This window comes from Echiichthys vipera (genome assembly GCF_963691815.1).
Source record: "Echiichthys vipera genome assembly, chromosome: X".
NCBI lineage: Eukaryota > Metazoa > Chordata > Actinopteri > Perciformes > Trachinidae > Echiichthys > Echiichthys vipera.
Genome location: NC_139825.1, coordinates 4655381 through 4672126, shown reverse-complemented (window position 1 = coordinate 4672126; position 16746 = coordinate 4655381). Strand labels below are relative to the sequence as shown.

Here is a 16746-nt window from a genome sequence, read left to right as displayed (position 1 = left end):
TCATTGGATAGAACTGGGCTAGCCGAGGGGACAAACCAGTGTCTTGCTTCCTCTGCTTTAAGGAAACGGGCATCAGACTGTGCTGTAGTAGATGTCTGATGGACAGCTAATCCCTCTCTAAGAGAATTTTCTTGTTTTTCTTCACGTCATAGATCATTTTCCCGTATAGATTACATTTTCAGCTCTAAACATTTATTTGAAAAAGCCTCAGATTTTGCTCTTTTTCCTATGTCTCTTTCTGACCATATGGGCTGTATTTGGCAGACTGGCTATCCCTTCTGGCCGGAAACGGGAAATTGGCGGTTTAATTCTACTTTATTGCAGAATTAATCTTTTCCAAGGGAAATGAAAGAACAACTTCCCAGGGTACTTTGGCTAGCTGTAAAAGGGTTCATAAGGGACAAAACAATTGGATTTGCCTCTAATCTTAATAAAACAAGATCGCAGCAGACCTTGGATTTAGAAAATAGAATTGTAATTTTAGAGAGTTCTTTGGCTCTGAATGCTACCCCTGATCTTATTCTTGAGCGAGACCTACTAATAAAAGACCTTAACCAACTACTGAGGATCAAATCTGATTTTCTTATTCATAGAACTAGGCAACTTGATTATATGCACAGTACCAAACCAAGTCGTCTACTGGCTTCGAAACTCAAAACCAATGAACAATTGGATAACATCTCGTCTGTTAAATCCTCCACAGGTAAATTATGCTCCGCTCCAACTGATGTCAATGTTATTATTTTTTTCATTTTACTCCGCTTTGTACTCTTCCGAGTTTACTTTTAATGAGCACTCCTGCAGAAGCTTTTCTCCCTTCAACTTCCAAAGCTTTCTTATGATGCTGCCCTTGAACTTGATGCTCCCATAACTTTGAGTAAATGCCACAAAGCCCTAGAGAGCATGAATAAGAACAAATCACCAGGGCTGGATGGTATACCCCCACAGTTTTATCTGGCCTTTTGGCCCCAAATTGGTCCTCTTTTACTGGACATTATTCATTCTGCAATTTATAATAGTTCTCTCTCTAAGAATTCTAATATTGCAAGTATTTATTTACTTTTAAAAAAGGATAAGGATCCTTTGGAGTGCTTGAGCTACCGTCCTATATCAATTTTGAATGCTGATACTAAGTTATTCGCCAAAGTTTTAGCTTCCCGATAGGAGCCGCACTTGCCTACTCTAATTCATTCGGATCAGACTGGCTTCATTAAGAATTGCCTTGCCTCTGATAATGTCCGCCGCCTTCTGCACATCATTGAAGCTTCAAACACTGCAGATTCCTCGAATGCCATTTTGTCACTCGATGCGGAGAAGGCATTTGATCGCCTTGAGTGGCATTTTCTGTGGCAGGTTCTACATCGTATGGGTTTTGGAAATAACTTTTTATCAAGGATTCAGGTGTTATATAATGACCCAAAGGCAATGGTGTTGATGGAGAACACCTGCTCTAGGCAATTTCCTAGATTTAAAAGTTATTTTCTTAGTAGAAGCTGGCTCATTCATCTTTGTGTAATATTAAATAAACAGACATATGGTAAACACAAACATTTATTAACAGATTAATAAATGCAACAAACAAGAAACAATAAACTAACTAAAGCTAACAGCAAATGTGTGTGTTTGTGTTTGTGTGTGTGTGTGTGTGTGTGTGTGTGTGTGTGAGAGAGAGAGAGACAAAGAGAAGAGGTGGGGGACTCGGACCCCTGCAGAGAAGGTGTGAACACTTAAGTTACATGAAGCACCAAAAGCAGGATCTCTCAGTTCTTATGACAAAGTTACAATAGTATCTAGCCGTTCATAAAGTCCTATAACATGTAGTAATGCCCAGTTGGTGATTAGTTACCAGTCCATGAGATGGGAGTTGTTTGGCGTTGCTTGATGCCAGCGGCTGGGTTGAAGAAAGGAAGCTGGAAGCTTGTCTTAGTTGTTCTTAGGCAAAAGAGGACTCGGATCGCTCTGTGCTGTGCTCAGTTAAGGATAACCGGTTGGTTAACCTTTGTGGTGATCCTACGCCATAGGCCAGGTCCAGGGGTCAATTCAGCCAATGAACAGTTTGGTTTGGTCATCATCTGAGCAGTGGTTTGGCAGGTCATTATGCTAGGCCAGGATCTCAGAATATGGCCTTCTACAGCTCCTGCTCTGGGCATGACTATCCCGTGGCAGCTGGCGGACATGGCGTTTACGCTCTGCGTCCCTATGCTGTGTTCTGTCCCCCCTCTTCGATCTGTTCTGAGGGTGGGGTTCTGAGACAGAAGGTCTGTTTGACCTCACGGTGTTTGAGCTGCTGGAAGCAGATGTTGTTTCCCTTGCTTTGCAATTGACAACAGTTTCCCAAGCCACCTGTGCTATTTTCCTCACCTCGTTAAGAGAGAGGTTATCTTTTCTTGTCTCAAGAATAACGTGCGTACGTATACAAGGATGAAGATTCTGCAAGTACAGGGACTTAAAGGTTGGGTTCTCTTCTAAGCCTGGTGCATTCTTTCCTTGAAAGTATACGTGTCTCAAACGTCTATAGTAGTCTCTGGGACTCTCTTGACGGGAATGTTTAATTTGACTAGCTGCAACCAAAGAAGCGATTTCGTCTGCAGTAGAAGCAAATTCTTCTGTCAGTGCATGACGGAGCTCATTGTAGTCATTTCTGACTCTGGCAGGTTGAGACTATATAACTTTGCGGACAGCTTTTGAGCTGGTTTTCCACACAAGTTTAACTTTCTCTCTCTGTGTTGCATTGGGCAGGTCAATTAGATTTTGATCTAATTCCCTAAAATGGTCCTCAATTTTATGATCGCAGTTGTCTGGATCAAACATATCCATATCTTTAGCTAGAAGCTCAAGCTCTTCAAAGCGGGGACATTGTGAGGTCACCGTTTGTGAAGGCAAGACTATGCTAGCTCTGTCATCACTCTCAAAGTGATGCAATAAGGAGGTAGAGCAGGACTGAACTTCCCTGGTCGGCTCTGGAGAGGGCGTTAATCTCTCATTGAGGGAGGAATTTGAATTTGAAAGGCCAGAATCAGCAAGGCTGAATGACTTTGGTGGGGCAAGAGTTTCTGATCTAAGCCCTAACAATTCCTTTTTGTGGGAGAAGAGTTGTGACTCTGCTGAGTGCAAATCTTCTAAATAGCGCAGGACTTTGTGATTTGCTATCTGAACTTCACTAATGAGATTAGAATTTTGAGCTTTAAGGGATTCTATCTCCGTTTCTAATGCTATTTTGCTCTGACAGACAATGTTAGTTTGCCGGTGAAAGTTCAGGAGCAAACATCTCAACACTGACCCTTTAGATGTGTCGCTGAGAAGGGAGTCTATTTCTTTACTGCACTCACTTAAGTTCAATGTGTTAATGAACTCAGGGTAGCCAGGTTTAAGGCTCTGTGCAAGGGAAGAAATGAAATTCTCTACACTTGGGTTCTCCATTGTTTCAAATGGAAGGTGAGATTAAAACTTGTTGTCTAGTACAACAATGCAATTGTTTTGGCTCTGGTGTTGCTTGGCAGACACCGTGTGATGTGACTTGGGCAGTACACTAGCCTCAAACAACAGTTCCTCTGGTCTACTATGTGGGTAGCTTGCTTCCTGCACGGGGAGGGGCAACTACAGCACTATGTGGTTCTGGGACCAGAATTTACACTACCTGAGATGCAGGGCAGTCAGTCAGGGAATATTATCTGTAAAGTACTACTCAAGCTGAGACACATGGAAGAAACAGCTGGGCATGTAACTTTATTTCACAGGGCTGGTAGCTCACTGTGGCTCTATCTATCTCCACTCAGGTTGAAATGCAAGGCAGTTCCAACAGTTCAAGCTCTCGGTTCATAGGGCCGGGGGCACGCTATGAGTTAAGGGGAAGGAGCACTTAATTTAGCAACAACTTATGACAAGACTCATTAGATTGCATTGAATATGTGATATTCAAATGCTAAACCAAACTTTAATAGCTAGCAGCAATAGCAAAATCTTAAGGGTAACTATCTGGCTTACAGAGGTTATCAATATTCTCAAATCGCCTTAGCTAAATTTGGAGAATTAATCAAATAACACCACTTTGTACTTGTTTGTAAGTACAGCTGGATGTCTACTCCTGTGGAAGACAAGTGGGGTTAAATGGAACGACTTTTGGAAAATTTTGGATTAAAAATTCCAAAAATTGTAAAATGTCCAAAAATATGATGAATATTAATATCACACAATTATGAATTATTGCCAGCCAACATAACTAAGCCTCACACAGGGCACCAATGTAGGTACCCTATATTTGATTGGTTCTTCGTGTGACGTTTTTAATAAATTAAAGTTATTAATTTTTAGTAATTTTTCTTTATTAATTTTCCTTATCAAATATTTCATTTGAAAGTCACACTATTGATCCAATTAAACCCAAAGTACCTACATCAGGTATCTACCACCGCAGTCACTTGTTTCTCCAATTTCAGTCATAGTGACTAACAATTATAAGAGTAACCCTAAACTATAAGTACTCGCTGAGGTGGATACTAGTCTTCAAAAGTGGAGTTCTTCATCCTCCTCTTTTCATCATTGCATCTCAGTGATTAAAATGAATAATCTTTTCAGAATAAATTTAGTAAGTTCTATTCTTCCTCTGGAACCTCCTAAAGGATATTGGAAGAAAATTCATTCACTAATCTCTAAATTTATATGGGCGGGAAAAAGACCAAGAATAAAATTATCTGTCTTTCAAAGTTTTGGTGGTTTAGGACTCCCAAACTTTCAGTGGTATCATTGGTCCTTTTTGTTATGCCCCATCTCTACCTGGTTTGGTACAGCCTCCTGTGTATCCTGGTGTCCTATTGAGGAAAACATTGTTCAGCCCCAAAGACTAAAAGATCTTTTTTATTCTAATATCACCATTAAACAATCTAAATTGAAATTTGGGTTTATTATCACGGAGCTCATCTCTACCTGGAGTGTTGATGGAAAAATGTGCATGATATCTCCCAATTGGTATCTTCAGTCACCTATATACTTTAACTCCCATCTTCAGTTGGGAGGGCATCCTTTTTACTTTTCCAGCTTGGCAAATAATGTTGTACTTAAATTTTCTGATATTTTTCAAGTTAAAGAGTTTCATTCACTGACATTCAGAAACTCTTTAATTTACCTAGTTCCTCTTTTTTCTTTTACCTTCTGTTGCGTACAGCAATGCGCACATATGGGGTGCCCTGGGACGGGACACTAGGTCTACATCCTCTTCATAAGGCTCTGACCGGAAGTAAGGGTTTGGTTTCCACTGTCTACGCTATTTTGTTGCAGGCACCAAACAAACCACTTCCTCTGGGCAGATTTTGGAAGCAGGACCTTCCATCAGATGACAATAATTTCTCGCAAAACCTTTCTTTTTCTTCCAGAAACCCCAACCATCGAATCATTCATTACAACTTTATACACAGAACTTATCTCACTCCACGCATTCTGTTATTTAAAGCCTTACCCTCTCCTAATGGCACCCTTTGTTCACAAAAGAGCTCAGGCACTTTTTTTCCATATAATTTGGGAGTGCCCAGGTGTCACGGATATCTGGAAGAAAGTTTTCTTAGTGTGCTGTCCATAACACTGTCTAAGCAGATTCCTCATTCGCCTACCATCTTTTTACTTAATGATTCTTCCAGTTTGGACCTACCTGCTAAATACATATGCCTTTTTCTGGCGGGCCTCACTGCCGCTAAAAGGCTAATAGCATGCAGATGGAAACCTCCCCGTTTGTTATGGTTGTTAGACTTCAGATATAGCCATTATGGAACGTTGGGCAGCTTACTTACATCAGGCCAAACCCAAAAACATTTCTCGTTGGGATGATGCGATCATCACCTTAAAATCATTATTGTAGCCATCTCTGGTTTCTACTTTGGGTCCTGTGGGTGGGTGGGAGGGATGTGTGGTACTCTTGGTACGTTTTATTTAATAATTTATTTTTTCACTTATTTTTTATTCTTTTTTTCCCCTTTTTTCTCTTCTTTCCTCTTCTCTTCTTCTTCTTTTACTTATCTACTTCTTTTACTAGTTCTTTTTCTAAGCTTTTTTCTTTTATTTAATTAAATTGTTTTTTTTTATGACATTGACTTCATTTGTATGGTCCAGCCCCTTTTCAAGAGCCTTGTGAGCATTGGATTTTGATTGCAGTGCTGGCTGAGGCTTGATTAGGGGCTCTGGTTGCTGTCTGTGTTTCTGTATAGGCATGTGATTTTTCAATTATATGTTTGTATTGTATATAGTAACCCATAATTATTATGTTGAAGAGTTATTTTTAATATTAGAAATATTCTTATTTACTGTATTGTGGTTGAATTATTTTATTATTATTTATTTTATTTTATTTTATTCTATTATCATTATTGAAAAAACAATAAAAAAATTGAGCACAAAAAGCCCCGGCTTTTGTAACCACTAATACTGCTCCAAATAACAACAAACCTCTGCAGTAGCACGATGAGTCCCTACACAGAAAACAAAGCACCAATGTTTAAATTATTGGTGCTTTGACCACCAATAATTGTTGGCCATAACTTTGCACAAAACTTTTTCACAACTTCGGCCAAGCGGACACACCTGCCAACGTATGCAGTTAGACAATTCAATCAAACATGTTCTTAAAAATATGTAGATTTGATGATTAATTCAAACTGCTTCTTAACTGCATGCCAACGGTATAGTCCTATATTAGTATAGCCTATCCAAAAGCACAAATGGGCTTTATACAGTGTGAAACACATTTGCTGCCAGTCATTTTATAGTTAATGTGTATGTTTTTTCTGCTGACTCAGCTGTATTTCATGGTCATTCCATCGAATGTCACTGATTACCGAGTCAGAAAAACTTCGTGGGATATCGACGCAAAGGTGGCAGTTGGCGTAGGAATACGCACACTTCTCCACAAATATTTTTTCTATAAATATCAATGTTTACCACCGCACATTTTAGCGCACATTTCTGCCTGTCTACACAAGGTTTTTTTGCACAGCAAGCTTTATAAATGAGGCCCCTGGACACGTAGAAAGGTAATTTGTACATATGTTGACCTTTAACCTCTGATTTCTGAACCAATCCCTGATGGCACACTTTTACAATGCAATCTCACAGCATGGCTGCCGCCTCCCGTCTGCCATGAGAAATAAGTCGTTGTGTAGCAACCAATGTCTTCTGATCCATACCTCAGTCATTTTCATTGGATACGATGTCATGATGGCACTGCTGTTTTGGGAGTGTCTGTGGTATGGGAGGAGATGCATGTCCTTGCATCAAGATGTCAAGATGGAGGAAATATTTTGATTTAAGATGCGACTTGATGAGTGTGCTGGGTATGACACACAAACTCCATCAGCTGTTGGCTTGTGCACTTACTCACTGGCTTGATCATCTTGCTTCTGAGCTTCTTTAAACATCATCTCCCTCTGCTGTCTTTATGCATTTCTTCTGTTTACCTGTTCGGTTGTACAAACAGTACTGAGGATTGCAGGTAAGGTGGCTTGAAGCTTTGGGCTGAACTGGCCCACCTCACTGGGCTGTATTGGCTACTGAACATGCTGACGTTTCCATCATCCCGTCCTACTTACTCTTTGCCTCGCATGTTGGTTTGAGGGCATGCTTGGTATCAGCCTTGTGATGCAAGCATGATGGCTGGGGTTTGGGGGTTTTGTGTGATGGGGTGGGGCCATCAGTAGTGGGACCATTTACTGTGTGGAGCTGACAATTCAAGGTACAGTAGGAGTGAACAACAGTTAGAGTGGAAAAGAATGTGCTGTATCCAAACCTGAGCGGGGCTTGACCCCCACAAGAGGGCACTATAGTGACACAAAAGTCCATAAAATAGATGAGACCATGGCTGGGTATTATTATGTACCTAAAATGTGTACAATTATGAGTTAAATAAGATATCTTACTATATAATCAAACAATGGATAAAAAAGACTAAGAACCTGAGTTTAATACCAGCTTTCAGTGCCTGACACTTTTGTATTTTCATTTACTGACATATTTTGGTCAGCCACAACTGCTCTGACACTGATATAGCTTATATCTGCATATATGCTAAGAGAAGAGAGTATTTGTCAAAAAAAAAAAGTAACAAGGACTCCCATCAGAGTTTCTACTATAATGGCAGACACTGGATGAAATGTGACATAACACAACAGTATGTTGTATTTTACCATTGATGTGTATGTGAATGACGTGTCTGTAAATGGATGAAGGGGGGTCTTCCTGGTCAATACTGGAGATAAGCAATTCATTATATTTATATATCATTGGGGAACTTGTAAGAGACAGATTAAAACAAAGAAGGGTCAAATAGGAAGCAGCAGAGGTTGACATATATTGGCTTTTAGTTCCCAGTATGGGAAAAATGCTGGATCTGACATTTCCCATAATGCAACCGATGGCATAATCTTCTTCGACCAACGTATTTCAATCTCCATGGCCCCAGTTTGCAACACAGGCTTTAAAAATATGCAGTCCCTAAGTCCAAGCTGAGGTAACCCCAAATGAAATCATCATCACAACCCTGATGACATTCGCTCTGATCTTACAATGCCCAGTCAATTTAAGTACATTTTCTGTGGCTCCTCTAGAGATCTTACTCTCTCAGTTTAACTATTTTCACAGGCTGAATAGTACCTCCGTTAAAGTGTAATTCCATCATATTTGCATTCCATGGTCTTTTTCTGCATTAATATCAAATAAGCCACCAAGACAGTTTTTTTCGTTGATCACCTATTAATTGAGAAATTTCCCTTTAAACGCAACAAAAATACTTGTTAACCACCAGTTTGGTCTTCCCCAAACCTAGCTCTTATTCAATACAGTACCTACTCATGTGCATGTCCTGCAAACAGGCACAGTGTAATATGAGCATCTGTCCTCTTGGTGGCAGTGTAGTCTCAGTCTATGCAGGACAATGGTGAAGTGTGTGTTGATCCCAACATACAGTAGATGAAGCACTGTGATCATTTCTCCACTCATGATGACTTGTGTGTGTGATGATGAGTGCTGCTGTGAGGAATTCCTTGTGTGCTTCAGCTCAGGCCCTTATTGACTCTCTCCTGTATGTGTCTCTGTGATGTTCCTTCTGCCTTGTCTTTAACCCTTTGCTCTCTCCCACCTCCTCCCTTGTAGTCGAGTTTACAGACGCCTCCACGTCTACAGCTTTCTCTCCTACTTCCACTCCTCTCGCTCCTCTTCCTCCGACTACCATCGCTCCTACAACCATTAGTGACTCAACTTTTGCGACTCCTACAACTATGATTTCTACTACTACTACTACTGCTGCTACTCCTGCAACTACCGCCACCACCACCACCACCACGACAACAACTGAGGCAACCACTCCCACCACACCTGAGCTGGTCACCATCAGGCGTACTGATCAGAATGTGTTGGGTACATGCTGTTGCCCCATTGTGGGTTTTACTGTCTTTCTAGTGTTTTAAGAGACCATGGATATCAAAAGATGATTCCCTTCTCCCACCTGACAAAACAGGAAACTACAACAGGGCTGCATTCCAATAAACTGTGCTGTACCTGCTGTGCAAGTAAGGGAATTACTTCAGAATATTGGGATGTAGCCAGCAACTACCCTCCTGGTCAGGAAGTGAGAATCCAAACTTTTTTTTAATGCAATGGATGGTGATAACTGTAAAGTTCTTACAGAGATACAAGAGATAGCACCCTTCAACACTTTAGAGTGATGAGAGTTTGTGATATTGTTTTTAAGGTTCAATTAGTCAACTCTAAACCAGAAGCTAGCATTGCAACCAAATGTTTCATGAATTGAAAAATCTCTGAATTTTCTTGTGTGTGAATTTTCAGTCCATGATCGTCATCATCAAAAATCATCATCTTATTACTTGGAGCCCTTTGTATGGTTGTTGTAACTGTGCAATCTCTGCCCCTTGTCCCTTGCTCCTGACCTTTAACCTTGTACCCCTTTACCCCTGACCCCCCTGTGCCTCCTCCTCCCTTGTGCAGTGGCGTCTGGGTGGGAGATCTTTAATCTGACGGTGGAGCCTAACAGTAACTACGTTACTGTCAGCTGGAGACACACCTTCCCTCCTGGCAGCAGCGAGTTTGTGCTAGAGTTCACACTGGACAGTAAGAAACCAGACCAAGCCAACATTGAGCTATTGAAAGCAGAAGCTAAATTTGAACTTGATTATCAAAGACTAAAACAACCAGAGTAGTGAGATGATGATGATGAAGTAAAAAGAGCAGGAGCAGACAAAGAGCAACATTTCAGAGATCAGGTGTCACTGTGGCATTTTTTGGATGAGAGGGGTCGCCCCACTTCCCAGCATTGGACACCTGGGCTTGGGCTTGTCACAAGCAGTTTTGAATTTGTCCAGGATGCCGGTACCGATCTGGACAAATAGTTTCACTCATGGGCTGCCAGATTTCAAGACAGATCAACATGGTGGCTCATTTTGAAATGTTCTCTTATTTTATGAAAAAAGCTCACTGAAATGCATTTCTGAAAACATTTGAGGTGAGAAATAAGCCATACAGTTGCTCAATCTGGGCACAGGCCCAGGGGCCAAAACTCAAACAAATAACAACACAAAACAACCACAAAGACACGCTAAATGACTGAAAGTAGATGCAAAACCATCAAGAACATACAAATAAGCCAACATATCAAATACAAATGACCCAAAATGACAGCATGGAGGTGCAAAGTGACTAAAAATAGATATACTGTATAATAATAGTTAAAACAAGCACAAAGAGACAAAACAACCCCATAGAAAAGTTATCATTAAAAATAGTCACAAAATGACTACAAAAACTTAAAACTAAAATGGATTACAAAAAGGATGAAGAACGACTACAAGGAGATGCAAAATTACCACAAAGGAACAAAATATGGAAGCTGACTGTCTGAGTTTGGATGTCTTTTTATACAGTATGTAGACAGGGTGGGGGGCCTCTTACATGTCTGTGCTCAGGGGCTCATTGGCTCATAATCCGGCCATGTTTCCAAGGCGTGTAACTAGGCAAGTATTTGCTACACACGTTAACCATATCAGCTTTATAAGGCCACAATTTGCTAAAAGTGTGATTTCTAGGCTTAAGTTCTCCTCTGACTGGCAAAAAATCCCCACCTTAAAAAGACTGCTTTAAAAGAGCCTTTTAGATCTAGCTGCGTAACAAAATCTATTTAAATCTGTTTATTCTTTTTCACAGGAACCTTATTTAACCTAAGGTGTTCACTGCTGAGGATTAGATAAATGACTGGATGTGAACGACACCTTGATCTACAACAGTACTCGTAAATCATACTGTGTGAATGCTGGTCAGTTGTGATGTCCAAATGAAGCTTCATGAACCATTTCATTATTTTCATGAACCATTTCATTAATGAATTACCATTCATTGGGCCCTTTTCTTTAAACCAAGAGCTCCATCTAGGGGACTCAACAACTACTACTAATGCTTCATGAAGCTTCATTTGGACATCACTTTATCTTCTCCCTTTAACTCTGAATGGAATTATGAAAATCTTAAGAATGATTCAGTTTCCCTCTCATTAATATCATGAATGATATAGGTTTTCATACAGACTTAAATTACACCTCAATGGCAGGTTTTTGATACCCCAAACTTGCTTGCTCAAGAGTTTTGTTGAAATGTTCAGCTCAAACACAGAAAAATATACTGTCTATCTCTCATCAGAGATAACTCGTTGCTGCAGCGGCGTGGAGCACCACTTAAAGGGTGGCGTCTTAATTTGAAATTTGTTTAAAAAGCAGCAGGTACTACATACGACAGTCTGTGTTTGTATGTTTCTTTCTGTCTTGTACTCTTTCTATCTCTGTCTGGTCTTTATATGTTCGAAAATGTTGATTATCATCATGTCACTACTGACTTCCTGTACAGTGCACCATCACGATGGTTTCTTTTTAACATGCTGCCTGGCTTTGAATGCTCTCGTTGGACCAACACTGTGGTTGGGCTGTTTGGCTTGCTTTGTCTGAAATGCTGTTTGAACGTGTCACTTTTTTTGCTATCCTCGCTTCCATAATCACTTTCTTTTGCTTTGGATTAGGTGTTAAACACTCTTGAAGTCTGCTTCTATAAACCCCATCCTTCTTTTTTTGAAATCCTAGAGCTTGTTGACATTGGATAGCACAGCTGTTATTGCTTTCTACCAATTCAACGGTCTGTGACCTTTGATCAGGTACGGAAATAAGGGAGGATGCATTTTTCCTGTATTTGGGAAATGGCTTTAATTCTTAATGATGAATGAATGTGAATAGAACAAGAAAGGGTGGGGGAGGAAAGGGGGACGAGACTGAACTAATGGACTCCAATCCTCCCACCTACCCCCTGTTCTCCAAGGTCAAATCTGAAAGCTTTGAGTTTAAGTGAAGAGTGGCAGGGAGCCCCTAACATGCCCCAACCACTTATCATCATGCCTTCATCCTACCCCTGTGATTCAGAAGTCGTAATGTCTGTGAGAAGGATATAACCATTATTTAACTTGGATATCACATTGAGATTAAAACCTCACATAGCAGGGGAGAAGCTCAGAGTCTCTGGAAAAGTATTATCCCCGGCAGACTAGGCCTATAGCAGCATAATTAAGTAGAACAAAATCAGCTTAAAAATAACAACATTGCTAGGGGCTCGTAAGTCCTAGCTGTAAGCTTTATCAAAAAGGAAAGTTTTGCGTGTACTCTTAAATATGGGGACAGTGTCTGTATTCCGAATAACACTTGGGAGTCGGTTCCATAGGAGAGGAGCTTGGTAGCTGAGGGCTCTGCCTCCCATTCTACTTTTGGAGACTCTAGGAACGACAAGTAGCCCTGCATTCTTTCTGCAAAAGTCGGAGCTTTACCAATAAGAGCTTTGTAGGTAAGGAGAAGGATTTTAAACTCTATTCTAGAATTTACAGGTAGCCAGTACAAAGAAGCTAATACAGGAGAAATATGTTCTCTTAGATTTGTTTTAGTCAGTACACAAGCTGCAGCATTTTGGACCAACTGGAGACTCTTAACAGACTTATTGGAGCAGCCTGATAATAGGGAGTTGCAGTAGTCCAGCCTAGAAGTAACAAATGCATGGACTAGTTTTTCTGCATCTTTCTGAGACACAATGGCCCTCATTTATCAAACGAACGTATGGCAGAAAAACGTGCGTACGACGATTTCCTGGCAAACTTCGGCATTTATCAATTTGTACGTGAGCGGGAGCTATGATCAAATCTCACGTCTGGTCTGAGATCGTGTACACACATTTCAGCCTGTGTATTTGCAGTGCAGCACAGTAAAATCTGGCTGAAAATAATTAACACAGTTCTTTTATATTTCAAAACAGCTCAGCTCCAGGCCCCCTCGACCCCGACAGAGACAAGCGGTTGAATATGAATGAGTGAATGAATGTGTTGGTGCGCGGCTGCAGGAATGCGCACTGCAGAGCCAAAGTCATCTCCTCGGTTAGTGGCTACCCTCGATAAATTGCAATAAATCAAACAAGGTATCAGATGATTAACATCTTGGTATGGTTCTTCTACGTGACAAAGGTTATCCTCTAACAGAATACCTAATAACCCCGCTGGCAAACCCTGCTACAGAGCAGGAGCGCAGGTTCAGCAGTGCGCACACACGCACAGGCGCACATGGGTCACAGTGGAGCGCTGCTTCGGGTTGACTGCCTCCGTTATTCTTTTCCATACAGCGTTTTTATGGGCCCCTTTTATTCCACTCTTAAGACTGCTAAAAAGCACATCTTTATTTTGCTCCATCTAATCAATTACCCATTCTGATTCAGAACCTGTTTCAGGAAAGGGAAAGTACCTATCTGCTGAGAGGGCAAGACGTTCTAAAAAAGCCCATTGTTAGAACAAATGCAAAAAGGCATTGTATTTCTGTTGTTGGAGTGAATGTTTGGAATGATTTGGCCATAGATTTAAAAGACTGCAGAACATTAATCTATTTTAAAACTGTTCTCAAGAGGAACATTATTCAAACATATGTTGATTGTGTATGCTGATAGCAGCAATAAATTAATTATCAGACATTTTCTTTCTGACCTGTGTGTAGCAGCTACCTAAGTTTATGTATTTTAAATGGTAGGCGTTATAAGCTTAGCTTCTGCCTATTCCCTTTTTTCAGACCTTATACATTTTTTTGTGTTTGTCATGAAATGTCTTTGTCTAAAATGCCTGAAAATAAACTGAACTGAACTGAACTGAAGGTCTGTGGTCTGAAAAAAGTGGGACTTAGTGAAAAGACATTTGAATCATATTTGCATGACCTAAACACATAAAGATTGCCATGTTGTACTATACTAAACATCAGCTTTGGCCTCACTCATAGCTCTACTTTTACTAAAAGGACTGGCATGGCTTCTCTTGGGTCTGCATTTAGGTTTTGTTTGGCTGATTTTAGGACTAGTTTTAATAGCATGGCTTTGGAATGACTTCTGTTGGATGACACCGACCTTGTGTAATGGTTGATAGCATTGTGCATGACCACCAGCTCATGCAGCCTTCTCACTTCAACCTCAAAGTCATGCTCATAGCTTGGCCAGCTCATGACCAGCACATCTTTCCACAGGAAAGATGTAGGTTTTTGTCACTGTGTTTTTTTCTTTTGACCTCATGGAGGATGTGTTAGGCTGTAAATAATTGAGACAAACAATGCTTTGCCACCTTGGAACAGTTCTGTAATTGTCAATTTCAATTGTACCCGGTGATCTTTGTGAGTTAGAATTTGATGTCCACTGTGTGTAATGGTTTTCTTGCTGCTCCTTGTTCCCCTCTTATTTTACCTTTGAGAGCAAACGTATTCTGAGCATAGACGGTATAATATAGATGGATATAGCTACTTTAATACCTAATATATAAGCTGTAGCCGCTGCGCTAAGCCAAATGCTTAGGAGGGAAACTGCTTGTTTTACACCAGTGGGGAGCTCCGGGTGCTGGCACCGTTCGCCACAGTGGCACAAAGACAGTTGAAAATTGGCAGTATCCCTCTTTAACATTACCAGTTAACGCTAGTGCTAGCTAGCTAACATAAGCTTTGTTAACAAGGTGGAACTGAAACACGTTTTTAAGCGACCACAATGTTACAATTAACTTTAATGTAGTGAAAACACACTATGAAAGGGGAAAACACCCAAAACAAGTTCATTGCTGTTTTAATGTACACAGTGTCGGGGATATGTATAACTTAGCGTCTATCCTGTCGCTAACACAGCAACCTATCAATCACAGAGTAACCATGCCCCAAAGCACCCCCTGCTTAATTGTCTATTTTTCTCTAAATTGGACAATAATATACTAAATGCCATCATCATCATGTTGTATTGTAGACTTGTGACTAACGATTGAGACCATAAACTCATTAGGAAAATGTTTACTAAGGTAATTAATCAAGGCACTTCTGCATTGGCTTTATTGTACAGACCCGAAAGCTAAGTCCATATTTATTATACAGTCTATGATCCTGGGATTCAAAAAGAAGCATCTCATACATTAGGTATAATAGCTAGAAACACTAAACTACATCATGCGTATGCTTCCATATTGTAAAGAGCTGAATCATTCTTTATGATGGGATGGGCAATGCATTGTTATCATTGTTATTGTCTCAATTCACTTCAGTCACACTGCTTTCACTCAGAGACAGTTTACCTGCAAAGCATTGTGATGCTGTGACCTTCACTAGTAAGCGCAGCCTTTATTGTGAAACCAAGGCCACACCCCCTGTAGTGTGATTTGCGCCTTTGTTGTTTCTTCAAGGCAACAAGACGGTGAAAGTTGTACCGGTGAAACAACAGCCCCCCATTACAGTGACGGATCTGATCGATGGCGCCACGTACCATGTGAGGGTTTACTCCCATGAGCTCAACAGCATCAGCAGCAAATCTTACACCTTTAAGACCAAAGCAGGTGAGACCCCACCTGGCCAGGTGGAACCGGAGTTCCAGCCAGGTGGGCTACTCTTGGTGCAAGTCTGTCAGTAGTAGTACCCACATGACCCAGTCAAAGCTGGGTGAGTTATTGGTTTGTTGTTTGATTGCATGTTCTGTGAAAGGTGAACTTGAGTCAGTCAGGATAAGACATTTCCCACGTCCATATCTGGGTGGCATCGCACTTCAGCTTGGTTGTCTTAATGAACGGCATCTAATTTATGAGTGGAAGTTGTATTTCCGTGGGATGAAACTTTGTGAATGATCAGACTGACCTTTAAAAATCTCATGTTCTCTTCTGATGAGTAAATGCTCAGGTTATTCACTAAACTCTGTAATGTATCTACAGTATGGGTTCTTCTTTGATTAGTTTGCATGGACATAATAGGCCTCATGCATGAAAAGTTTGTATGCACAGATTTGATCTTAAATTGTGTCTGAAAAGATTCTGAGAACTTTTGTGGCGTTGACCAATATTTACTTACAGTTTGTACTTCTCATTTTTTCTTGGATAGATCCAAATTTAAGAGTGTCGTGAAAAATGAATAATGATGAAAAAGTAATTTACTTAAAGGTTGAATATGTAGAATCTTTATTAAAAGCTATATTAAAAAAAAATATACACCTACAGGGCGTTTAGAGGGGTACATAATAAGTATTGCTTTTCCATAAAAATATATATTCAGTCTGAATAAATATTGTAAAACATTATTGATGGGTTTCCATTGTAGCAGCCAACAGTGTTGGGCATTGTGGGTTGCCAGGTTTGTCTGTTGTTGTTACAGAAACAAGAATCATTTAGAGTTGAGAGCTAGTTAATGG

The 16746-nt window shown here is 40.4% G+C and overlaps 1 protein-coding gene across 1 annotated transcript in view; it reads left to right on the top strand.

The window, feature by feature from the left end:
* The window catches only part of nfasca (neurofascin homolog (chicken) a), a 115136-nt gene that overhangs the window by 71697 nt on the left and 26693 nt on the right, over nucleotides 1-16746 (top strand). Inside the window, exons 24-26 of the mRNA XM_083939120.1 lie at nucleotides 9130-9393; nucleotides 9982-10104; nucleotides 15755-15904. Of these exons, the coding sequence (XP_083795246.1) occupies nucleotides 9130-9393; nucleotides 9982-10104; nucleotides 15755-15904 (537 nt within the window). The remainder of the gene's footprint in view (nucleotides 1-9129; nucleotides 9394-9981; nucleotides 10105-15754; nucleotides 15905-16746) is intronic.